The sequence below is a fragment of the Tetrao urogallus genome (genome assembly GCF_951394365.1).
Source record: "Tetrao urogallus genome assembly, chromosome: 28".
Classification (NCBI taxonomy): Eukaryota; Metazoa; Chordata; class Aves; order Galliformes; family Phasianidae; genus Tetrao; species Tetrao urogallus.
The window spans coordinates 901,225-925,481 of record NC_136841.1 but is presented as its reverse complement, the minus strand read 5'-3'; the positions used below and the strand labels follow the sequence as shown (position 1 = coordinate 925,481).

At 56.0% G+C, this 24,257-nt stretch overlaps 1 protein-coding gene across 3 annotated transcripts; it reads left to right on the top strand.

Annotated features, from left to right (window-relative positions):
• Positions 1-1,470: 1,470 nt before the first annotated feature.
• MEF2D (myocyte enhancer factor 2D) lies at positions 1,471-24,257 on the top strand (the record flags this gene model as incomplete). Of its 3 annotated transcripts, none has more annotated exons than XM_079547668.1 (10): positions 1,471-1,524; positions 4,825-5,028; positions 9,962-10,099; positions 13,108-13,318; positions 15,099-15,155; positions 17,414-17,604; positions 17,889-17,909; positions 20,467-20,593; positions 22,583-22,829; positions 23,930-24,257. In XM_079547668.1, the coding sequence occupies 10 exons, from the start codon at positions 1,471-1,473 to the stop codon at positions 24,255-24,257; spliced, it is 1,578 nt and encodes a 525-aa protein (XP_079403794.1). The 3 variants fall into 3 exon arrangements, with proteins under 3 accessions (XP_079403794.1, XP_079403793.1, XP_079403795.1); XM_079547667.1 differs by having other exon boundaries at positions 20,464-20,593; XM_079547669.1 differs by lacking the exon at positions 17,889-17,909 and having other exon boundaries at positions 20,464-20,593.

Below are 24,257 nucleotides of genomic sequence, written 5' to 3'. Positions count from 1 at the left end.
CAGCCGCGTTGCAGAAGTGCCACCTCCAAGGGGAAAAGCTGCAAAGGAAGCCTTGCAGAAAGTTCTTCCTCCTCCCACTTTTCTCAGTGCGTGCAAAACCCTCGTGGCTCCCAGCTTGCTCCTGCACAGGCTGGTGCAGGTGGGAATGGGGAGCAGATCCTGGCAACGTCTCCGTTGCACCGCTGCTTGGCTGGGAGGGGATGCACGCAGCAGTTTGGATAAACGATGATCAACAAATGCAATCTCAGCGTGCTTGTCCTTGCACTGATCTTTCCTGTTGGGATTTATTGGGGAAAAAGAAAAGGCTTTCTATTGTCCTTCACCTCTCTGGGCTTCTGAATGCTTGGCTGCTCCACGGAGCCAACACTGGGTCCTCTTCCCCTTCCAGTGCTCGAATCAGCTCTGAGATCGCCGGGTGCAGTGCAGGATGAATAACTGTGCCAAAAAAATAAATAGGGCGAGTGAGTCACAGAGCTCTGAACCCTGACAAATGAAGTGGGAGGGGAGAAGGGGGGGGGGGGGAACCACTGGGGCTGGGCTGGCAGAGGATGGGGCGAGGGTCCCTGGAGGGTGGCTGTGGGATAGGAGAGGAGCTCAGGTTTTGGGTGCTGGGAGAAGGAGGAGGTTCTCTCTCTGGTTGCATCGCTTGTGAGCAGCCTGAGAGCTCGGTGCTGCCAAGTGGAGGCAGATAGGGAGCTATTCTGGGACTGGCGTTTCCCTCAGCCTGAGCCTTGGCACGGGGCACCCTTGTGTTAAGTGCGACGTTATCACTGCCCTTATTCAGCCACTCGAAGAAAGAACATGGAGAAAAACAGAGGGGAAAGGCACTCGGTGCCTCTGCTGCCCCATCCCACCCATCTGCACTGGGAAATGGGGCTGGGGGTGCTGTGTTTCATGGGGTGCCCTGACCCGGCTTCCTTCCCTGTCCTCCTTCGCCCTGCCCCTAAGAATTAGGTTTCTGTGCCTGGTTATACGGGCGTATTTCTTTCTTTACTTCGAGTAATCAAATAAAGACATTTTAAAATTCAACATTGGAGATGTATGCAGGAACTGGAGATGGATTTAAATTGCCTGAGCTAATCACCAGCTGCTTGTGGCATTATTAAGAGGGGGAGGAAAAAAAGAAGTCATCACATCCTGGGAGGATGGTAGCGATGGCATGCCGGGGGGGGTTCCCTGAAATTGGGAGGGATGGGATGCCCCTCAAAACTATGGGCTTGGGTCTCACCTCTGCCTCTGTCCCTGCAGGTTTCTGATGGCTCAGCCCCACTGGACTCGCCGGAGGGTGCCATGAACTGAGCGTCCAGCTCCTTTTCGTTTGGTTTCCCTTGGTTCTTCATCGCTCCCCCTCTCTCCCTCCTCCCTCCCCCCCCCCCCCAAACATTTTTCATGAGAACATTTTAAAAGGGGGCTCCTCTCGCACTCCCCCGGGTGACGCTGTGCTGCTGCGGTGAGGGATCTCCTGAGAAGATGGGGAGGAAAAAGATCCAGATCCAGCGGATCACCGATGAGCGGAACCGGCAGGTGAGTCGTCCTTCCCCCCCCCCCCCAGTACCAATTATCACACGTTTTGAGACTCTCATTAACTCCCCACTTGCGTCCCTTTTAGGCCAAGCTCTGCTTTTCTCATCCAGCCCATAATGCTAAGCCATAGAGGCTGGGTTCAGGCTGATGCCCCAAGCCCAGCAGACCTCCCTGTTTTCCTCCACCAAGCGCAGAGCTGCTCACACCTAAGCCCTTCCTAGAAGAAAGCATCCTCCCCCCTTAGCTGCCACTTCTCTTCCCTTGCAAAAAACGTATTTCGTTTGACATTTTCCACCAGGCTTTTTCCAATAAGAAACAACCACAACAAGGATCCATTTTTTTCTGAACGCTAGCAACCCAAAGGAATTTTAATTCTTTTCAATGGAGCGCTAACTTGTGGCCAGGGCTTTTTCCTCCTCGTGCCAGGTTTTCACTGCACTGACACGGAGCTGTTGACACGTGTGCATGTGTGTACATGCATGGGTAAACGCATCCATGCATCTCACAGGGAAAAAGGAAAGTCATTTCTCCCTCATTTTCATCTTGCTGAGTCCAAGCTGCAGAGTGGCAGCGCTTTGCTGGAGCAGCTTTGCTCTGTGGTTGCTCCACCATTGTGTTTTCCTGAGGACGTGGAGGACATCCAGTGCGTGTCCTGCTGCACTTTTCTACTGCTTTTTTATTTGTCCTCCAGGAAAAACAAACTGGGCTGTCTATCCCTAATGCTGGAGAAGTGGCAGATAGCAGAACGTGCTGAACCGTCCTACTGCTCCTCAGTCGAACAATAGAAAATGGCAGATTTTCTTCATTATTTGGTGATTAGGGGATAGGATGGTGTGAAGTGTCTTTGCTAATGACTCCGAAAGCTCGTGGCACTGCTCGTTTCCGTGGCAAGCAGCAAGCAGGGCTTTTGGGGTTGGTAAAGAAGCTGGGGTGTGCTTGCTGGGGATGTGCAGGGGAGTGTGGTGCTGCACGCACGCAGCCAGCCCTGTTTGGAGCTGCAGCAAATGGAAAATCTGTGGTCATGCTGGAGCCGGTGGCACAGCCCAGCGCTGTTGTGTAAAGCCTTCGGGATGGGAAAGCAGCATCTTGCTGCCAGCACCGGCAGCCAAGGCAGCAGGAGGCGTTTGGGGCTGTGGCGTGGGGGTCCGCAGCCCTTTCTCACAGTCTCAGATGTGCAGTGAGCCTCAGGTCCCTGGGCTGGTTGCCTTGCTCCAACTCGCTGCTCTCCCGCTGCTGCTGCAGGCGGATATTCCGTCTGGAGATGGGAATATTGTGGCTGGGGGATGCTGGAAACGGGGGGTCACCCGCAGAGCCTCCCTGCTGTGGCTGCGCTCTCCTGGTCCAGCAACAGTCATCCTTAGGGAGCGGGGAGCGCAAGTCTGTGTGGAGGGGACTGGGATTACAGCAGAAGCCAAACCCAGGGGAGGAAAGCAAGTAAGAGTCTCTAATGTCATTAGGGGAATTACTGGAGAGGATTTGCCAGAACAGATCAGACCATCAGTCCTTCAGGGCCAGGCTGCTGACTCTGGCAATGACCAATATGGTCTGCATCAGGGGAAAGGCAAAAATCCCCTGGTAGTGTAGGGCTGTGTGGGGCAGTAATTCCTTCCTGACCCCTTTGGTGATCGGCTTATGCCCTGAAGCATGAGATTTGATTACCCTCTTAGACTTAGAAGGTTAATTCTTTGAGATGGGGCGCGTGCCCACGTGCATCTCAGCCCCTTTGCGTGGCGCAGCGGGGTTTGGTGTTTCCCTGTAGCTGCTGGATGTGTAGGGCACACGTAGCTCTGATGCTTTTGGGGCAGGGCTGGTTAAAGGGCAGATGTGTGCTTTTCTCTGCAAGGAGAGCTGTGGGCACCAAGAAAAAGGATTGCTTCTGTGCCGTGCCCCTGGGGAGGAAACATCTCCTTCTTCTCAGAGGGATGGGGATCCTTTGGTGCTTTGGTCTGCGTGTCACCGCTCAGCTTGCTGTTTCATTCTGGACAGGTGACCTCAGAGCTGAGGGGGTCCTGAGAAGTTCAGGGCAGCCCTGAGCACTCGGTGGTTTCGGGTCCCTGGGTGCCCGCTGGCCACGTGAGCTTGCATTTGGAGCTGGGGCGAGCGATGCACGTGGCAGAGAGCAGCGGGTGAGGTGATTAGAGCCCAATCTCGTTACTGCTTAATCATCTTCAGGAGATGGCTGGGAAGGATGAGATGTGCTCCAGCTCCAGCAGCAGGGATAGGGAGGCATGGGCTGTGCCCTCACAGGTCACTGGGTGCCTGCTGGGCTGTGGCGACGATGCCTTGGGAAGCTCAGGCTCAGCTCCTGTGGCACTGCTGAGCCAAAGTCTCATTGAGTTCCTGCCTCCACACCTCGGGCTGGAGCTGCTCGGCTTCAAGATCAATGCTGTGACTGTGGTCCTAAGTGGGATCGAGCCCTACCTTGCATGCAGGCAGCAAGGGAGCAGCCTTCCAGCACTGCAGGGTGTCACAGCTGGTCGCTGCCTGTGCCCCAGCACGCTGCTTCACACACACTTGAAGCAGTGCGGGAGCCTCCCCTCCACGCTTTCCTATTCCTTTCCTCTTGCTTTTTGTTAAGAGAGCAAGTGTTGCACCTTTCTCCGTTTGGGGGTTCAGGGGCATTTTGCAGCTGCTTAGAGCATCCATGGGTGCTGTGAGCGGGATGAGGAGCCCCAAACCAGCCCCTCCAGCCAGCTGTGGGTGTTGGTGCAGACTGGGAATCACTTGGATTTGGAGCCTGCACCCTGCCCTGGCCACGGCCACCTCCTGTTGCACAACTCTCCCTCTGTGAGATGTTCAGTGCTCATGCAAGGTACCAGGAGAGCAGGAAACAGTGCTGGCAGGTGGAACACGCAGCTCTCTGACTTCCGGGGCACAAAGCTGCACTTCACACCTGTGCTTTCCAGGCTAGGGCCGGGTGACATCCAGGCTGCTGTGATGAGCTAGGAAGAGCTTTGCACTGTGAGAACATTCAACTTCAAACCCCCCCAGCAACCCGCAGCCCCTGAACAGATGGTAGCTCTGCTGGGGATTTTGCTGAAATTTATTTTCTCTTGATTTGGCAATATGCAATTTCCAATGCTGATAATCATCTCTGCGCTTGTGAAGTGTCTGCCTTGCGAGCCCAAAAATAGGCATCAGCACAAATCTGTTGGGCCATGCAGGAGAGGGAGGTGGGAGAAGAGAGCTTGGGATTGTTGTCCACTTGGGGAAGCTGAGTACAAGAGGTGTCCTCCTGCTGTTACTTTCTTTTGGCTTCTCCTCCAGCGTTCATCCCAAATCCCTCCTGCTTGCTTCCAGGTGACCTTCACCAAGCGCAAGTTCGGCTTGATGAAGAAAGCCTACGAGCTGAGCGTGCTGTGCGACTGCGAGATCGCCCTGATCATTTTCAACCACTCCAACAAGCTGTTCCAGTATGCCAGCACCGACATGGACAAGGTGCTGCTCAAATACACCGAGTACAACGAGCCCCACGAGAGCCGGACCAATGCGGACATCATTGAGGTGAGGCCACATCCACGTCCCACTGTAGCAGGGCTGGGGCAGGGAGGAGGCTGAGCAGAATCTGAGGGGAACGAGGAGACCTCCAGGCTGATTTGGCATCTATTGGTCAAATTTCGGAGCTGTTGGAAGCCATCTGGAGTGACGTGCCGGTTTACTGCTGTGAAATGGAGGTGCAGTGTGGCTTTTTGGGGATTTTCCTGGTAAATCAGGTTGGGTTTCGGAAGCATCTCCCAGAGCTGCATCCGGCCCTGTGAACTGTGTCATTTGTACACAGTGGGGCTCCAGGAGGGCAGCAGCAGCTGACACCAAGTGACATTGGCTGGGGAGGCCTTTGAGTGCCTCTCCTCTGACCTCTGCTCAAAGCACAGCCTGCCTCCCACTGGGTTGATGGAGTTGCATTTAGTGAATCCTATCTGACCCAGCTCTGTGGCAGGGATGACGAGGGCATAGCATCCAGCCCTTGCTGAGGCTGGCGACACCCAAAGCTCCCTCCAAACCAGCAGCCTTGTTCTCAGACACTCCACTCCGGCCATCCCCACCGCATCCTCCTCGTTCCCATGTACCATTCTGGAGCACAGGATGCTCGCTAAGCTCCCCAGCCACGTCGTGGCGATGATGTGACAGAACCACGCGTGTGTCACTCAGCAGCTGCAAGCTGTGTGTGGGCAGCTCCCTTTACGCATGGGCAAATTCAGACAAACGCGAGGGCTGCCTGGGTAATTATTGACATTATGGGCGGGCATCAATTAGCACCGGTGGAACCGTTAGTCACTTTGGGGCTTGCGTGGCGAGGATGCTGCAGACCGTCCTCTCCTGCCACTTGGACCTGCGATTTGTGCCTTTGAAGCCCTCCGGTGCAATGCAGCCACCTCAGGCAGTGAGCTCAGGCTTTGATTTCATCAAGAAAAAAACAGGCAATCCCACAACCTAGCTCAAAAAATCTGGCTTTTTTTGGGTTCTTTGGTTGTTTGGGGTTTTTTTTTCCACCTCCCTGAAGCGTCTCTTTGTGAGCGCTTTGAACCAGCGTCCGCTGCGCTCCTCCTCAGCACCGAGCAGCCAACAAGCAGCTGTCTGTTGACCTTCCTAATTGTTCAGAACGCTCTTTCTGGATGTTATTTGAAGCACTGGTAGTAGCCTTATCCTGGGAACAGCAGGGCCTCATTCACCTCAGTTGCTGCATTTCACAGCCACGGTTCCCTGCCTCGCTCGTCGATGCAACCTTGCCCAGCCTCCCCAGGATGCTCATACTGGAGCTCGCAGCATCGAACAGATTTGTCTCAGCCTAAAAATACCATAAACATTTTGGGCAGCATTCTCTGTTCCCTTATGGTCCAAGATGCAAACACTCCCAAGCCGACAAGTTACACGCAGTCCTTGGCACCCAAAGAAATGCTGTGTTTGCACCACATGAAAAGATGAATCTGCATCCAAAGCTGGAGAGAGGAACATGGGAAGCGGAAGGACACTGGCGGATGGTGGGGAGAGGAGCCGAGGCTCGGCATGTCTAGCCAGCAGAGCTGCTGTCATCTGCTCTGAGATCCTGTTCAGGCGGGTTCAAAGCCACTCAGGCATCCATCCTCGTCCTCATCCCTTCTCCTTGTGTGCAACAGGCCTTGGGCTGCTCCACGATGTTTCTGTTTTCTATTCCAAACCCTGCTAGGACCCTTCCTGATCGTGGAGTTGGCTGGACTCAGACTGGGTCTCACTGGAGCCCCAGATCTGTGCAGGTTCTTGGTGTCTCACCTGTCAGATTTTCACAGCATGTCTTCTCCTTGGAGGTTCAGGTCATGGTGGGAGGCTTGGCAAACACAGCAGTGGGGTCAGGATCCTGCTCTACCCTATGGGCAAGGGACGAAGCTGATTGTGAGGTCTGCATTTTGTTTGGAGATGTTTGAGTGGCTGAAGGGGTGGCTGCCTCTGTGTGACACCCGTTTCCCATTCCTGTAGGAGAGACACAGCCTTGTGTGCCTCCAGAAGCACTTCAGGGGTATGAGGAGGGGGTGACACAGGCCTGAATCCCTTGCACAGCACAGCAGACAGCAGTGGAGCTTTGCACGGCACAGGGATTGGAGCAGTGGGGCCTTGCATGGCACAGAGACTCAGGGCTGGCACCAATGGAGCTCTGTGTGGCACAGGGGTTCAGATCTGGTGGCAGTGGGGCTTTGCACGGCACAGGGACTCAGCAGACAGCAGTGAAGCCTTGCATGGCACAGGGGTTCAGATCTGGTGGCAGTGGGGCTTTGCACGGTGCAGGGACTCAGCTGGCAGCAGTGAAGCCTTGCGTGGCACAGGGGTTCAGATCTGGTGGCAGTGGGGCTTTGCATGGTGCAGGGACTCAGCAGACAGCAGTGAAGCCTTGCATGGCACAGGGGTTCAGATCTGGTGGCAGTGGGGCTTTGCATGGTGCAGGGACTCAGCAGACAGCAGTGGAGCCTTGCATGGCTCAGGGGTTCAGATCTGGTGGCAGTGGAGCCTTGCATGGCACAGGGATTCGGGGTTGGCAGCAGTGAAGCCGAGCTCTTGGGATGAGGCACTCGGTGCAGCAGGAAGGGTTTGAGCCCCTCCGCTCCCTGCCTAGCCCCGGCCCTGACTGCTGCAAGCTTTTAAGTCTGAGAAAATCTCTCTGACTGCAGTGAGGGGGAGAAAAGGGGGGGGGGGTCCTTAATCGCAGGGACCGGCCGAGGCCTCAGACAGGCACGCTGAGCGCCACGTGCGCGCCCGGCTGCGGATCACGCCGGCTTTGCTCCTCGCTGTCGCTTCTCGTTTCCCGAAGCCCAGCTGATGTGCCAGCTCCTGGTGAGGGACGGGGACGGGGCAGGGCTGTGGGGATGCTCCAGGTCAGGCAGCGCATCCTCTGCTTTCCCTGGCTGTGTGGCTGGCTCCTGCTTTGCTTCCCCGTTCCGTTGCTGCAGGAGCTGCAGGGGCGCCGTGTCCTGATCCTTTCCATCCTTCCCCAAAGTCAGGAGTTGCTTAGATTGCAGCCACCCTCCTTTAAGGGAAGTCGGCTGCATCCTGGCCGAGCATCGCTTCCTCTCACATGCTCGGGGTTTCCTGCTGCTCTCCCACCCTCCTCGGGTTAAAACCCGCTCCTGAACAGGGTGTCAGCAGCCACCAAACCAGGAAAGGGCTTTATTTTTCTGGTTTTATCCTTTGGCGTTTTTTTCAGGTGAAGAAACTCAGTTGAAATGGGCTTTTAAGTGAGAAGAGGTCGTTTTCCCTTGCATTTTCAGCACTGTAGGTTTTAGGAAGGAGGGATTTCCTTTAAGTTTTGTGAACAGAGATGGGTGGGACAGCTGGCCACGGTGAGGAGAAACACCACAGCATGGGCACAGCCCCTTATTAGACACCGGAGAGTCTCCCCAGCACAGCTCCTGCTGCACGCATCTGTAGGAAACACAGCTTCATTGCTTCCATGGCTCATGGAACAATGTTTTCCACTTTGCCTCTGAAAGAGAAAGAGAGAGGGGGAGGAAAATCTCTTTTTTAAGCAAGGAGGGAGACTCAACTTTCCAGCTGCCTCGGCGAAACAAAAGATTTGGGGAAAGAATTTTGCAAAAAATACAGTTTCCAAAAAAAGGCAAAGCCGGTCCCTTCCCCACTGCAGGAGCATGGCACGTTTTTTTGCGTGCGTCGTACGAAATACAAACAAGGGCAACGGACAGAAATAGCAAAACAACTGGGAAGAATCCTCAGGAGCCTTCAAAGAGTGGCCTTGAGAACCAACCTTTGGCTCAGCCTTCGAGTTGAGCCCCAGCTCTGGTATCCGAGCAGCACGGGTTGCATGTGCTGCCAGCCGTGCCAATAGAGCGCATTCTGCTGGAGCTGCCCCTCCTGTGTGAAGGGGAAAGAAATGGCAGCAATAAGCAGGATTTGGGGGGGATGGCAGCACCAAGTGGGGCTTCACCCCCCCCCCCCCCGGTGCTCTGCTGTAAAGACATCACTGTGAGTGCAATCCGAAGGAAGAGCGTGAAATTGGGGTGGTGAAGCGTGAGTTCTGAAAGCGTTGTTTCTTTTGGAGAGGTGATGTCAGAATCTGCTGGTTTTCCTTGCTGCTGCTGCTGGATTTACCACGTGAGCGCCATGGCTGGCAAAATGGTGTTGGTTTCTGCAAGCCTGGATGATGTAGAAAGTGGCTGACGTTGAAGCACGGGTGCAAATACTGAGGGGTTTCAGCTGGAGGGAGGGGAGCTTGCTGGGATGGCAAACAGCTCCTGGTTGCACTGCCTGCATGGCTCCAGGTAGAGCAGAACGGCTCCAGGATGTTTTGGCCTTGAAGCAGAGATGTTTATAGCTGTTTAGGAAGGGAAGAGGAGAATTGTCAAGGCCTTTATTTTTCCCCCTTCTGAATTTGGCATGAAAAGAGATCAAGAATTCCAGGAAATTCTGTAGCTTCGACTTAAAAAAAAAATTGGCAAGTGATGGTTCCATAATAACGCCTAATTGCTTTTGGTATTTTGAAAATAAAATGATTAAATGTGCACGCGTAGCACAGGCTGCAGATTGGCTTCTGCTGTGTGAAAAGAGGGACTTTTTGCTCAAACCCTGCTTGGGTTTTTTGCTGAGTGCCCATCCTGCCAAGCTCCTGCATAAGGGAGCGCAGATGATAGAACCTGTGTGTGCTTTTTGGCCCTGTTTCCTATGTGCAAAAACATCTTACCTATTATTTCTAGCAGGAGGGTGCATCCCATCCTCGAGGTTCATTTCCCCTCCTTGTCATCGTGCTGACCGGAGGTGACAAAACCCTCATCTGAGCTCGTATGGGTCCAAATTCAGCACCAGCACACGCTGCTCTTTTGAGATCTAGGCAGTTTTTCCCTCCATCCATCCGTCTGTCCATCCGTCCCTATCATTTAATGCCACCTTTGTGCTGCAGGGACATTCCGGGAGAACCCCACCAGTCTCAGGTCTCAAACTGTCCTGATTGTGTTTTCAGACGTTAAGAAAGAAAGGTTTTAATGGCTGTGACAGCCCGGAACCCGACGGAGATGACTCGATAGACCAGAGCCCCTTGATGGAGGATAAATACCGTAAAGGCAGCGAGGATCTGGATATCCTGTTCAAGCGATACGGTGTAAGTAGCTGCTCTGTGGCCGGAAAGCCTTCATTATTCTGTTTTTCTTCTGTTCGATTTCCCCCCCAACCTCGTCCCCACTCCTTCCCCAACACCCCTGCTGCCCCCTTCCCTCCCTTCCCCCCCTTTCCCCCTTCCCCCCCAACGTCACACAGGCGCTGAACAAGAAGCACAGGGAATGCGAAAGCCCGGAAGGGGATGAAGTGTTTGCACTGACCCCGCAGACGGAGGAGAAATATAAAAAGATTGATGAGGAGTTTGATAAAATGATGCAGAGTTACCGGCTCGCAGTGAGTAGCTGGTGGCCTGCAGCCCCTCCCGCCCCGGCTGCCTCTGGGTGACGGGGGTCTTGCATGGCTTTGCTTTGGAGCCGTGCTGTGCCGTGGGAACCAGGGCCCTGAATGCACCCAGAGGGGCAGGAAACGAGGGCAGAAAAGGGGGGAAAGTGGCTGGTGGTGGAAGCGGCACCAGGAGCTGTTGGGGACCCTCTGGTCTCCCAGCTGGAGAAGTGGGAGCAGCCCCCCGGGCGACTCAGCCAGCATCCTTAGGCTCTGGGTCAGGGCTTCTTCTGCCCTTTGGCCGTGAGTACTGGATTTGAGTCTCCTTGGCCACCCTTTTGCCCCTCATAAGGGGTTTTCCGTAGGTTAAGAGCCCCAGGCCCCCGTGAGCTGGTGGGGAGGAGCACTGGGTCAGCCCACTTTGGGCCATTTTGCCTTAATTCCACCCAAATCCATCAAGCCCTCAGGGCAGCTGGTGGCCATGGCAGAAATCCAGTGAGGTTTTAGCCCGTGATCCCAGGCCCGTCAGCGGGGTGGCATCAGGACAGCGCTGGAAGGGATTTGTGTCAGAAGACGGGAGGGGGGAACGCGTGTCAAATTAGTTGTTAGCAGTGGGAGCGAGGGCTGTCGGTGCAGGCAAACCTCCTTCAGTGGGATTAGCCCCGTGTCACTGCAGCCATCATGGACGCTGCAGGGAGCAGGGAGGCTAATATTCAAGGGCTGGATGCAGTGATGGGAAACGACACAGCCCCCTCCCCACCTTAAAAAAAAAAAAAAAGATATCTGCCCTTCCACGCTTTGCAGGCCCACACAGGTTAAAAATTCTGGCTTTTCAAGAAAATTGGGTCTTGAAATCCATCCCCCCTTGGTTTTGCTGACTCAGCTTGCAAAGCACGAGGCGTTTTGCCTCGGTGGCATCTCGCTCTTTAGGGAAGAGATTTTGACCCCACCAGGGCTTGCTTGGGGTGGAGTCACAGCTCCATCCCCTTGCAGCCCCTGCGCTAGCCCTGGCCTGCCTGTGTTTTTGGGCAGGGGGGCATTCGGGTGCTGGGGGTTCAAGGCAGAGCATCCGGCTCCTCGTCTAAACCCCCTGCGCGGTGGGGATGGAGCAGTTCCAGCAGAGCGTGTGCTGTTGAAGGTGACGCTTCTCCTTTTTAACCAGCTGGAGTGTTTTTGTGTGTGATGAGAACTAACTGGGCTCGTTAGCTAACAGCAGCCGTGTTCGCTGTGGAGAGTCCCTCTGCGCTCGGAGCGTGTTTGCAATGGCTTTTGACAGAATCAGACATCATTAGGGGCTTGGCTGATGTGTGCATCTTCTCCCCAGATTTTGGACTGAGGTGTGAGCGCGTCCAAGCAGCCCCTGTGCCCCAGCTACCCCCAGGCACTGGTGCTGGGTCCCAGTCGCACGCTGGCCTGGCAGCAGCATGGAGACACAGGGGCCGGATGCTGCTCTCTGATCATCCTCGCTGAGGATGTGAGGCACCGGGTTTGCTCTTCATTCCCTCTTCTGGGAACGCAGACACACGTGCTTACAGTGCTTTATTGCACAATGCTGCCACGCTGTTCACACACCTGACAAAACCTGCCAGGCTCCCCCGTGGCCCCCCACCTTTTTTTTTTTTGTTTTGTTTGTTTGCAGCTGGTCGCAACCCCTGGTTGCAGGGCCAGGGCTGTGTTAAGGCTTGTGCAGCCCTGGGAGGGGACACGCCAGTCCCCAGAGCCCTTGGAGCCGTGCTGCAGCGCCAGCTCGGGGCCACAGGATCTCTGAAGGACAGGATGCCCTTGAGCGGGTGGGAGGGTTTCCAGCAGTGAGCCTGGTGAGCACCGTCCCTTCTTCCCTCCTCTCTTCTCCCCTTAAAGGAATTCAGCCACCAGGAACAGCACCAGTAACACCACGGTGCTGGGAACTTGGCTCCCTCCACGCCTGCTGGTGTGTTTGGTGGGGACGCCGGGTGTTGCCTGGTGGCACTGAGCGCTCTGCTTTCCCAGCCCTTGGCAAATTAAAGTGGGATTTTAACAAAGCCCCTGCTAAAGCCTCTAAGCAGGTGCCTGTTCCTGTTAATGAAGAGCAAATCAGTGACATAAGAAAGGCTGATGGGATAATCACGGTGAGTCTGGTTCCTGCGGGGACGCTGGTAGGTGAAGCTGGTCCTCGACCTGCAGACAAGGATAGGGCTTGAGCCGTCCTCCTGCTCCCACCGGGTCACCTCCTCCTCCTGCCCCACAGCTCCTGGTGGTGGAAGGACAGACCTCAGTGTCACCTGGAGGGCACGAGGCGCTGCGAGCCTGTCCCTGGCACTCGGAGCCACTCTGCAGAGGGGCAGAGGGTGGTGCTGCAAGGGGAACCCCACAGCACTTCTCCCCTCTTCGATGCTTTGAGCTCTGAAAACATGACAGGGAAATAAACGTGGGCCTAAAAAGAAAGAGAAAGCAGCCAGTGGCAAATCTGTGATGTGTCTAGGCAGACTCCGTGCTGTTCCACAGGAGTCTGTCTGGGCTCCTGTGCCAGTGCTGCCCCAAGATGCTGAGATGGATGGGTGCATCACGCCCCGTGCAGACGGAAGTGCAGCAGCGTGGAGGCTTGGGGTGGCCACACTGACTCCCCTGCAGCCATGGGACGGTGCTGCCAATCCCAGGCAGGATCTGCCCCCCCCACCCCCTTGCTGGGAGCCTGCAAAGCGAGCACCTCCTTCTGCCTGCTCCCCTTCACCTCCTGCTCTCTCTCTTCAGTCTGCAGTGCCCACGCCAAACTTTGCCATGCCAGTGACGGTTCCTGTGACCAACCAGAACACGCTGCAGTTCAGCAGCCCGGGCAGCTCGTTGGTGACCCAATCCCTGGTAACCTCATCGCTGACTGACCCCCGGCTCCTCTCACCACAGCAACCAGCACTGCAGAGGAACACCGTGTCCCCAGGGTTGCCGCAGCGGCCAGCCAGCGCAGGTGAGTGATCCTACATCCCCTCTGCAAGAAGCCCAAAGCTCCAAGCGACCGCTCCCTGCCCAGGGATCACCCTTTGCTTTTCCACATCAGGATATTTCACATCAGGCGGTGCGAGTGGCTGTGAGTCACTCGGTGTCTTTCCCAGCCCAGGTCTGGCTTCTTGTGTCCCAGCGCCGCCGGGGACGTGGGACCGCTGCCTAAAAAGGGCCTTTTTTTTTGTTGTTGCCTCAGCCTGCGGTGGCTGCAGTTGGTCGCTGAGCAATTACTCACACAGACCTGCTGACAGATCCGAGGAGTGGTCCTTTCCAGCGGGGACTGGCGTGGGGTGGTGAGAGCAGGTTGGGGAAAGGCTCTCGTCACCCGCGCTCCCTGCGGTGAGGGGGACATGTGACCGCAGCCCGACTCTCCTGCGGTGCCATCATAAATAAGAATAGCACGCAGAAAGCCCCTGCTTGCTATTTCGGTCCTTGCAGATGGTCTGTAAAAGTCGTTTGGGCTGCAAATGGCAGAGGCAGTGTTGGTTTGGCTGCCCGGGCTCTCTGAAAGACTGAAGGAGCTGGGCCTGAGGAGCAGGGCCCCAGATTTCAGAGGAAAAGGGATCTTTTTGCTGGTTCCAAAGAGCAGCATCTCCCTCCTGCGCTGTGGCTTTGTCTGTAGGCATCACCCCTGCCCTCTTGCTGGCCTCTGCAGAAAAAAAGAGGCTTTGCTGTCAAGCAGAGCCTGCTCGGCGCTTGCCGTTTCCATCCAGCTCACGAAACATTTGTTTCAAGGGGGAATAATTTTGTGGTTGCGAGCACTGAGGTGTTCCAAGTCCAACCATCTGCATTTCATTCACTCACTGCCTGGGACACGGAAGAAATCCTGTTTATAGGAGCCAGAGCCTTGCATGTGAGACAAGCTATTTCTTTTATATATATATATATATATATATTTTATTTTTTTTTAACAATGCAGTCAAGAGGAATGCAGCGAGCTGCGTTATTGTTTCCAAAGCAAAGGCAGTGCTGGCGTGGAGCTTGCTCAGTGCTCACTGCTGCCTCTGCTCAAGGACTTCAACGCAACCAAGACCCTGCTTTGCATCCCCATCCCCTGCAGGGAGCACGGTGCCTGCTGCGCTCTAGGGAACTCTGTACCCTTTTGCCAAGTATTTTTGGGACCACGACACCCATGATCACGCTTTCACATGGGGAACAAAATGCCTTTCTTGCACGGCAGCATTTGTGCTTTCAAGGGCCTGCTGCCACCCTGAGCCCTGCTTTGACAGCAGTGGCTGGAAGCAGTTTCCTGTCTCGGGGTGATGGAGCTGGATCTGTTATTGGGCAGCGTGAGGCCCCTGCTTTGCTTTTCCCAGTGCTGTCCAAGCATTCACCTTCGTGCAGCAGAGCCACGGAAGGCAGCGTTGCAGCAGCGCTGGCAGTGTTAGGGGTGGTTTCCATTCGGTGCAAACGTTACAGGGCAGGTAGTGTTTCACACTGTGCTGTTGGGGCTCATTTCCCTGCAGCACAGCCCCTGTGTACCTCCAGAAGGCTTGGAACAAAATAGCCACAGTGTTTTCCAAGCCGTGTGCTTTGGACCAGGCCCTTGTGCCGCCTGGCTGCTGCCCAAAGGAAACGGATCTGCCTGGATATTGTTTCCAAACCTGATCACCAGGAATGCTGCTCATTTTGCCCAGGACTTTCTCGCCGGGAATGCAGCACTGCTGATTTTCCTTTGCCTTCCTCCCTCCCCCAGGAGCGATGTTCAGCATGGCCCTGACCCCGTGTTTCTGGTTGTTTCATAGGGGCGATGCTTGGGGGTGACCTGAACAACACCAACGGAGCTTGCCCGAGTCCTGTGGGTAAGTGGGGAGTGGTGTGGAGCTGGCACTAGCAGGCTGGGCTCTTTTCTCTCTTCTGTGCCTCCATTTCCCATCAATAACACAGGAATGTGTGTTTTCCTTTCAACCCAGCACATCTGGGGAATGGAGAAGTGCTAAGGAGGGTTTGGCAGTGAGAGGCTTTGCCGGAGATGCTCCAGGCCAGCCTCTCTGCAATGTTCCATCAGAGATACAGGGAAGTGATGTGCTTCGTGGGGCTGAGGTCCATCCTTGCTCTTTGGAAGAGCTACAAACCAAAGAGCTTTGGCTTTTGGCAGGCAAAAGAAGACCTGATTTGGGCTTTAGCACCCCGAGCTGAAACCCGCTCCTCCGCTGACCTCAGCTGAGTTACTTAACACCTGATTCCTCCATGCACTTGGGCCCTGTAAAGGAACTTTACAGCGAGGAAAAAAGCTCATTAAGGCCCCTTTCCACTGCGAGAGCCCCAGCACTAACTCAGCTCAGACCGTGTGGCTTAACTCCCCGGCTATAAAACGAGCTAATAATGCCTCCTGCCCGCGGCTCGGGTCAGCCAACACGCAGCCTCTGGCACCTGCTGTCCCAGGCGAGCAGAGCCCTGCCCCCTGATTGTCCCTTTTGACGCTAGTTTTGCCAGAGGCTCACTCTGGAGAAGCCTGGCAATTGGCATTAACCCCAGCGAAACCCAAACTGGTTCGGAAGCGGTTCTGCAGCACCGCCAACCCGCGTGGGGATGGGGTGGCTTCTGCTAGAAGGGAAAGGGGGGGCTGTGGGGCTGCACCCCCCCGCCCTGCTGCCCCCCAAAGCCACCCGCCGCCCCCACGTCAGCTGTTGTGAGCAGCCGTGGCAGCGAGGAGCTTGGCAGAGCTGCTGAATGTCAGCATTGACGTCACCGCAGCACCGCAGCATTCCCCGCGTTCCTGCCGCCGCTCCAGGAAACGGGCGTGAGGAGCGGGGCACGGCCAGCCCTGCCTGCCCTCCGTCCACGGGGGGCTTCTGTGTCCCTGGGGCATCTCGTCCTCCTGTCCTCCTCTTCCTCGCTCGCTCTGCGGGATTGAGGTTACCTGCAGCTTCTGAGTCATCAGCCGCGGGTGGCCTGGATTCTGCAGCCATGCAGATTTCTGCTGTGCCACCTTGCATCTGGAAGGAAACACCCTGTGCTCACTGCCTCCATCAGCCTCCCTGCGTTTGGGCGTCTTTACGCTTTTGAAGATGTTGCATTCGTGCATTTTTCCCCTGTGCAGAGCAGCACAGGGTCTAGGCACAGCATGGCAGGCGTTTTACTTCATTAGACACGTCCACCCCAACCCCACAGCACCGGTGTCCTGCCCACCCACCCCAACAGCTGCCCACCGTCGTGAGGCAGCGTACCTCGAATTTATGGTTGCCATTGGAGCTGCACGCCTGCGCATTGATGTTGATGCCATCTCAGCAACAAAAGCATCAAGTTTTAACTTTCCTTTAGGCTCTGATCCCATCTCAGGGCTGGGGGGCAAGGCTGTGTCCTCGCCAGGTTCATCCCATCCCCAGTGTGCCTGGCCTGGGGCAGCAGTGGGCACCTGCCATGGCTGCAGCATTGCCGCTGCCAGCTGAAATGCAGATGTAGAGCAGTGGTAGATGTGATTAATAATGCAATCAGCGACCTATTTTTCCTGGTCTAACGTGCAGTGAATACGAGGGCTGAATCCTGGTGATTGCTAAACGCCTTTCTATCTTTGGGGCCTATTCATAAAAAAAAAAAAAAAAAAAAAAAAAAGCCCTCATCAGAACAGTAATCTGATCCAATTTATTCCCTTCCTGATGTTCATCAAATCTTTTCCTTTTTAAATTTTTTTTTTTCTCCTTCCCTTTCTTCTTCTTTTTTTTTTTGCCTTCTCCTCTTTGCACATAAAATCCTTAAGTGGGGCAGCGGGAGGAGGAGGAGGAGGAGGAGGAGGGACTCTCAGATCTTCAAAGGGGCAGTGGGATCAGTGCGCCAGGTCTTCCGCTCTGCCCACAGCCCTTTTTGCTGCCAAAAAGCAGCTTCAAAAGTGAACGTGAGAGCAATTATCCGCCTCGACAGGGCCCTGCTGCCCTGCTACCAGCAGCATGCAGGGGTCGTGCTGAAGGCAGCACTGCAGCGTTGCGGTGATGCCCGTGGGCTCCTGCAGGCGAGGAGCTGCTCGGTGCATGGGGGTCTGCATCCCTGCTCTGCACACCCAGGACAGCTTCGCAGGTCTCGCCATCGCCACGCGTTTCACCTTGTGGCCGTTCTCCCGCAGGCAACGGCTACGTGAGCGCTCGTGCCTCCCCTGGTCTCCTTCCCGTCTCCAACGGCAGCACTTTGGGCAAGATCATCCCAGCCAAGTCCCCTCCACCGCCACCCCACAGCACGCAGCTCGCCACCAACAGCCGCAAGCCGGACCTGCGCGTCATCACCTCGCAGAGCGGCAAAGGGCTGATGCACCACCTGGTGAGCAGCGCCGCGTGGCACTGCCAGGGAGCTTGGCACCAGCGTGGGTTCGGTTACAGGCACCTCTTCCCCGCTGTGCCGGTGGGAGCTGGGAGGATTTCCCTTCGCGTTTCCCTTTGCACCGAACCCGCTGCGTGTCCCTAATGGCGCGCACGAATGTCACCCGGCGTGCGACGCGCGCCCCGTCCCCACGAGCAGCCGGCAAGCGCGGGGTGCGGCGGCGGTGGGTGAGGGCAGCGGGTTAATGGTGCCTCTTGGTTTTCTCCCCGTTCCTGTGCGGGCAGACGGAGGATCACCTGGCTCTGGTGAGTGACACTGAGAGTGCGTTGCGGTGGGGTTGTGACCTGGGCCGCTTCTCCTGTTTGTCCCCGCATCCCTGACTGGCCTCTCTGCTGGGAGCGCAGCATCGATGTCGCTGCCCCCTTCCTTAAAGGAGCTACAAAAACCCCCTTGTTTGTAGACAAATCGGAAGGAAGGGCTGAGCTGCAGGCTGTCACGCGAGCTGTCGGGTGGTTCATCCTCCTTAGGAACTCACCCCGTGTGCCTGTGTGCCACACAGCCAACCTGGGCACTGCTGTCCCCATGGGGGGGCATGGGGAAACCTGGCCCGCAGCAGGGGGGGTGGAGTAGCATAGGCTCTCTCCTATTTTCCTATGAAGCTATTATTTGCAGCCTGTGTGAATCCATTGCCTGGCTCGCCCGTGCACCAGCCCTTGTTTGTGCACAGGGGCAATTTTCTGTGTTATTTTTATGGCTTTTTTTTTTTCCTTTTTTTTTTTTTTTTTTTTTCCTCCTTTCTGCCAGCAAAGTGAACACCACCTTGTTTGTGGCAATGATTCACCCTTTTCTGTTGCTATTCTGGTTCAGGGCAGATGGGCGACAGGTCAGCGCAGTGAGGAAAGGACGAGAGCCACTGTAGGATGCAGCAAACACAGCCAGGGAAAAGCTTTCCAAAAGCACAGGAGTGAGGCAGGACCTCTCGCAGCCTGCGAGGAGATACTTGGCCAGGGCCAGGGCTGGCTGAGGCTTTTGCAGACTTGAATTCTGCTCCTCTCCGTGCCCTACAAACCTCCCTTCCCTACCCGAATCCCTGGCAGCGTTGTGCCTCAGTTTCCCCACCTGCAGCCTCCAAACAGCCAGCACCTCCACTTCACCCTTCCCTCTGCCGCAGGGCATTGCCTGAAGGAGCAGCTGGCTTTAGGCAAAAATCAGCCAGGTTAGCATGAATAGTTTTAATTGGAGCTGCCAGGCTGACTCTGCCTGTAGCAAAATGTGGTCTTTGCCCAACCCAAGTTGGCAGCGAGGTGACAGAATCCAGGAGGGGGACAGGGAGCTTGGCACAGCTCTGCAGGTGGGGGCCATCTGCCCACAGCTGCTCTGCAGGCTCAGTGCTGCAGTCACCCACCTCCCTGCATCCCCTCCCTGCATGTTGCCCCCATCCTAGCTCTCTTTTCCCTGGGATGTCACCCGCCTGCTCTCCCCAGGATGCTCCCAGCCACCCCAATGTAAGCCGTGGAGCTGCTTTTAGTGGGGTCAGGAAGGTGACACCCCTCCATGTTTCTGCATGCCATGGGCTGTTTCCCATTGGAAGCATAGGGCAGGATCTGTTCCACCAGTGCACCACCATGTCACCTGGGAGCATGACTGCATGGTTTTGTAACAAGCCCGAGTGGCAGCTTGCCACTCAGGGTATTTTGCAACCTATGTGTGGCATCTTGCACATGTCAGCACCTTTTGCCTGCATGGTTTGGGATTAAAACTAGGTGCTGCCTTGCGGCATGGCGAGGCCACACACCTGAGACTGCAGGGGATGAGCTCCTGGTGATGGCATTCCCCTTCAGCATCCCTGCCCTATGGGGCAGTGGGCACCCCCTAGGGTGACTGCCAGCAGGATGCAAGCCAGGAAAACCTCTGACAGCCTCAGCTCTTCAGCAATTAGCACCCAGCTAATCGCCTTGCTCGGCAGCGTGTGGGTGCTGCTTCTAGGGCAGGGTTGAGGTGCTGGGTGCACCCCAGGAGATCCTGTGTTGGTGCAGACACCCATGCCTGGCCCTAAAACTCCATGGCAGCCCTGGGTGCTGCTGTGCTGGTGCAGGATGTGCCCCAGGGGATGCAGCAGCCTCGTGCCAGGCGTGCTGGGAGCTGGGCAGTGCCCCAGGCTTCACGGGGTGACGTGTGCCGGGGGTGCTGCAGATTAGAGGCAAGCCTCTTGAGTCTGATTTAAATCAGATCAGCAGAGGCAGCCCAGATTATCTGCCTTGTAAACAGGGCTGAAGCTGACCCGTAGATCTGCCCACGTAACCGCCTGAAGAGCCGTGGGGAGAGGCTGGCGTGCACCCAGATGAGCGCAGGATTTTTCCACCAGGGACCCTGCTAATGCCTGAGTCACCCCAACCTCGTGAGGGCACCAAGCCCAGGGGCTGCTGAGAGCTGGTTTCTAGGATGCCACAGCACCCTTACAATCCTCTCTGTTCTGCCTCACGTCTGCATCTTGTGTTGGAGGCCAGGGGCTCCCCAGTGCTGCAGGAGGAGCAGCCCTGTGCAGCACCAGGCACTGATTTCGTACCGTGATTTTCTCCCAGTGCATTGAAGGCAATCGCACGCATCCTCTGGGAAATAGTAGCTGGTTTTGTTTCAGCATGAGCAGGGGGGCTGTAAGGATTTGTGCCTTACAAACAGGCACCTCGCTGCTGCAGCACAGAGACGCCCTCCTTGCAGAAAACCCCCAGCCCTGAGCAGAAAAGTGATCCAAGGGCTGCCTGTGAGCTTCACGGAGGTCGTGGGTGTCTGTAACCTGCTGGGGTTTGGGGCTTGGGGTGCAGCGGGCCGCCTTGTAACAGCCTCCATTTGCTTCCCCAGCAGAACACACAGCGGTTAGGTGTCTCCCAGGCGACTCACTCTCTAACCACGCCGGTTGTTTCTGTGGCCACCCCGAGCCTGCTGACACAGGGGCTGCCGTTCTCTGCCATGCCGACTGCGTACAACACAGGTGAGGGCGCTGCCACCTCCTGCACATCTCCCTGAATGGCTGCAGAGAACACCTGGTGCAGCTCACCGCTGCCAGATGCGGTCGGAGGCCAAGAGTTTCACGAGATGAAAACAAAGGGGAAACTCATTATATTAAGAATGGGAACTCGCTGTTGTATCCAGGAAGGCTGTGAGGGCACGGTTCTCATGCCGTAGCCCATTACGTGGTGTTGGCAGCGTGAAGATGCTTTTAAGTGGATGTTAATTGCAGCTACGCCCATCTCAGGGCTCTCTCGAAAGCTGCAAGTGATGTTGTAATAGGGGCTTAATGAAAATGAGCGTCAGGGACCCAAAAGTTTGGAAAGAATGCAGACCGTCCTGCTTGTAGGGCTGGTGAGGTGTGTGCTGGCCCAAGGCAACTCCAGCAAAGGGGCTGCTCACCTGCAGCCTGCCCAAACCCCCGGGGGCACTGGGGAGTGATGCAGGGATGTTTTCCCTCATCACTCACTTTGGTGTTTGCTCAGAGAAAAAATTGGAAGAAATGCAGAAAGCTGCTCGTCTGGAAGAACCCCGGATAGGCGTGCTGGGAACTCCCTCACATAATTAGTAGGTGTAGCCCAGGAGATGCCTGTTTGACTTCTCTCCCTGTGTGGAAGTCGGTGCGGGCCACCAACGAGTCTGGGTGTTGCTAAAGTCCCCGAAATAGGTTTTAATTGGGCTTTGCGCTGCTACAAGTCTTGGTGGGGGGTTGTGGGGGGGGGGGGTAGAGCTGCTTGTTATCTTTTGGTGTTTATTTTCCTCCTGCAGCTTAGCCGCAGGCAGAGAAACCATTCCCACCCGGGCGCCTGTGGCTGGGATGTCTGAATGCCACAGGGGCTGGCAGGGCTCACATCGCTACGGGGTGCAGATGTCTGCACCAAACCCAAGCCCTGGGTGCTGCTCCTTGTTCCTCCCACTTCTAACCTAGGGAATATCCTCCCCGTGGGGCTGCTGAGGTTACAGGAGCTGTGTGCCCTTCCTTGCGCTGCTCGGGGTCGTCAGACCTGGGGGTGTTTGCAGAAGTGGAAGGACCAGCGCTAGTGGGAATTCTCATGGGGTGAGAATGGGGCTGCTGCTGTGCAGGGAGTGCCTGCCATCAGCCTGCCAGCATTGCTTGCTGCCTGGCAGCCTCCTTTGTGTGCTGCTGCTGCTGCTGCAGGGGTGGGGAAGCTGAAACCACAGGCGCCCAAAATGACAGAGGCAGTGGGGAGGAGTGGGGTGAGGGCAGATCAGCATCGAGCATCTGCATCCCTATCAGATGCAGACGTGGCTCTGAGGAAAGGGCTGATCAAAGCTTTGGCCATCTCTTGGAAGAGCAGCTTCCTTCCCCGTGCTGCGTAGCTGAGGAGTTGCCACCTTGGCAACTTGCAGAGTGTTGGGCTGGGTCCTCCTGCTGGGCTGTGCAGCTCCTTGCAGCGGGTCCTGCTTCGAGGCAGAGCTCCTTGCAGCTTGGCCTCCTCCTATGGGGAGGGAGCGCCATCTGCTGATGCTCAGAAGCCGGTTGTGGCTGTGCAGAAGTGGGTCTGGGATGCGCAGAGTGAGTGGCCCTCCTGCCCCCCTGCTCCTTATGGCCCTGCGGGCAGATGGGGAGGCACACAGGGGGATTTGGCACTGCTCCCTCTCTGCCAGCTGCTCAGACTGGCTGTAGGGTGGATGTGCAGATTGTAAGGCACTGAATCCGTCCCCTTTGCCTCCGTGTGTGCATTTGCACATGGATGTCTGTGGTTGTGTGGTACTGGAGAGAACCAAGGGCACTGCAGTGTTTTATGTTTCGGACAATAAAAGCCTCGAAGCTGGAAGAGTCACCTCCCATTCCCAGCATCTCTATGAAACTGCGGAGTCCCTGAGCTATTCCCCAGAAAGGCACGGCTCTGTTGTACCTCTTGAGTGGGTCTCTGTCTTCCTGCAGGGCTCAGGGCTGGGTCAGAGAAGCCCTGACATTGAAATGACTGAAGAGCTCCTTCTCTTCCAGATTATCAGCTGACAAGTGCTGAGTTATCTTCACTGCCAGCATTCAGCTCACCTGGTGGGTTGTCCCTTGGCAACATCTCTGCCTGGCAGCAGCAACAACAGCAACAGCAACAGCAGCAGCAGCAGCAGCAGCAACAGCAGCAGCAGCAGCAGCAGCAGCAACAACAGCAACAGCAGCAGCAGCAACAGCAGCAGCAACAACAACAGCAGCAGCAGCACCTGGTTCCTGTATCACTAGGAAATTTAATGTAAGTGAAATGAGCCCCAGGGCCACTCAGCTGATGGTACAAATGGTAATAAAATGATGCGGAGGGAATTGGGCACCGCTGTCCCAGAGGTGACTGGGAGTCCCCAGGCAAGGTCAGGGCTGGGTGCTGCTTTCTGAGAGCCATGGCTTGGAGCTGGCTGCCCAAGTGCAGCAGGAGCATTGCTCCCTTCTGACACAGAAGAGGAAGAGGGCATGGAGTAGGCATGGCAGATAAGGAAGCTGCTAATAGTGGTCCTGGCAGCGTAGGGAAGGCTATTTGTAACATGGAAAATGAATTGCTTTACTCCAAAAAAAAAAAAACCCATCCATGCAGACTGCTGCTGGAACAGGTGCTCTGAAATGGAGCTGGAAATAAAGCTTCCCCACTCACAGAGCTTTCTCACAGTACTGCAGTCGAAATAAAGATTGAAGCAACTCGCTCTTGGTTGCGCGGAGACTGCAGAACAGAAAGAAGCAGGGACTGAAGAAACGGAGGAGTTCAGTGGGAGCCCTAAAGCCTCCACAGGAGAAAGCTGCTTGCACCTGCCTCCAGCACGAGTTGCTCAGAGCAGGTTGGGCATTGCCCAGCAGGGGCTCCAGGGCGTGCTCCATCCTTTGGTCAGGAGCTCAAGAGCTCTGCAGTGCCCAGACAACCCCACGCTCTGATGGTTTTGCACAACCGTTGGTGAGGCTGAGCACTGCTGAATGCTCTCTGCCTTTGGGGTGCTGTGCTGGGGAGCTGCTCTGGGCTCCAGCCCGGTGGGGATGAGGTTGGCAGGATCAGATCCTGGCCTGGCAGGGATGTCGTGTTGGCAGTGAAGGGTGGGTGATGAATTCTGCGGATGGGCAGAGGGCTCATTTCTTTGGTTTGGTTTGGTTTGGATTCATTTCATGGTCGTACAGAAGTGGGTCTGGGATACGCAGAGTGAATGGTCCTCCTGCCCCCCTGCTCCCTTATGGCCCTGTGGGCAGGTGGGGAGGCACACAGGGGGATTTGGCACTGCCCCCTCTCTGCCAGTACGATGGATGAGTAACGAAAGGCTTCTCGTTGTCTCCTCCTCTCCTTCCTCCCCTCCCTCCCCTCCTCCCGTGGATGCTCAGACAAGGAAGCCACTTGTCCCACACCACCACTTTGACTGTCAACACCAACCCCAACATCAGCATCAAGTCGGAGCCCGTTTCACCCAACCGGGAACGAAACACTGCCACCCCACTCAGCACCTTCCCCCACCAGCCCCGCCACGAGCCCACCGGCCGCTCGCCTGTCGACAGCCTCAGCAGCAACACCAGCTCCTACGAGGGCAGTGAGCGAGATGATCCCACTCGCACCGACTTCAGCTCCTCCCTGGGGCTGCTGCGCCCTGGCGGTGAGGCCGAGGGGGAGAGCCCTTCAGTGAAACGCATGCGGTTGGATACCTGGGTCACATAA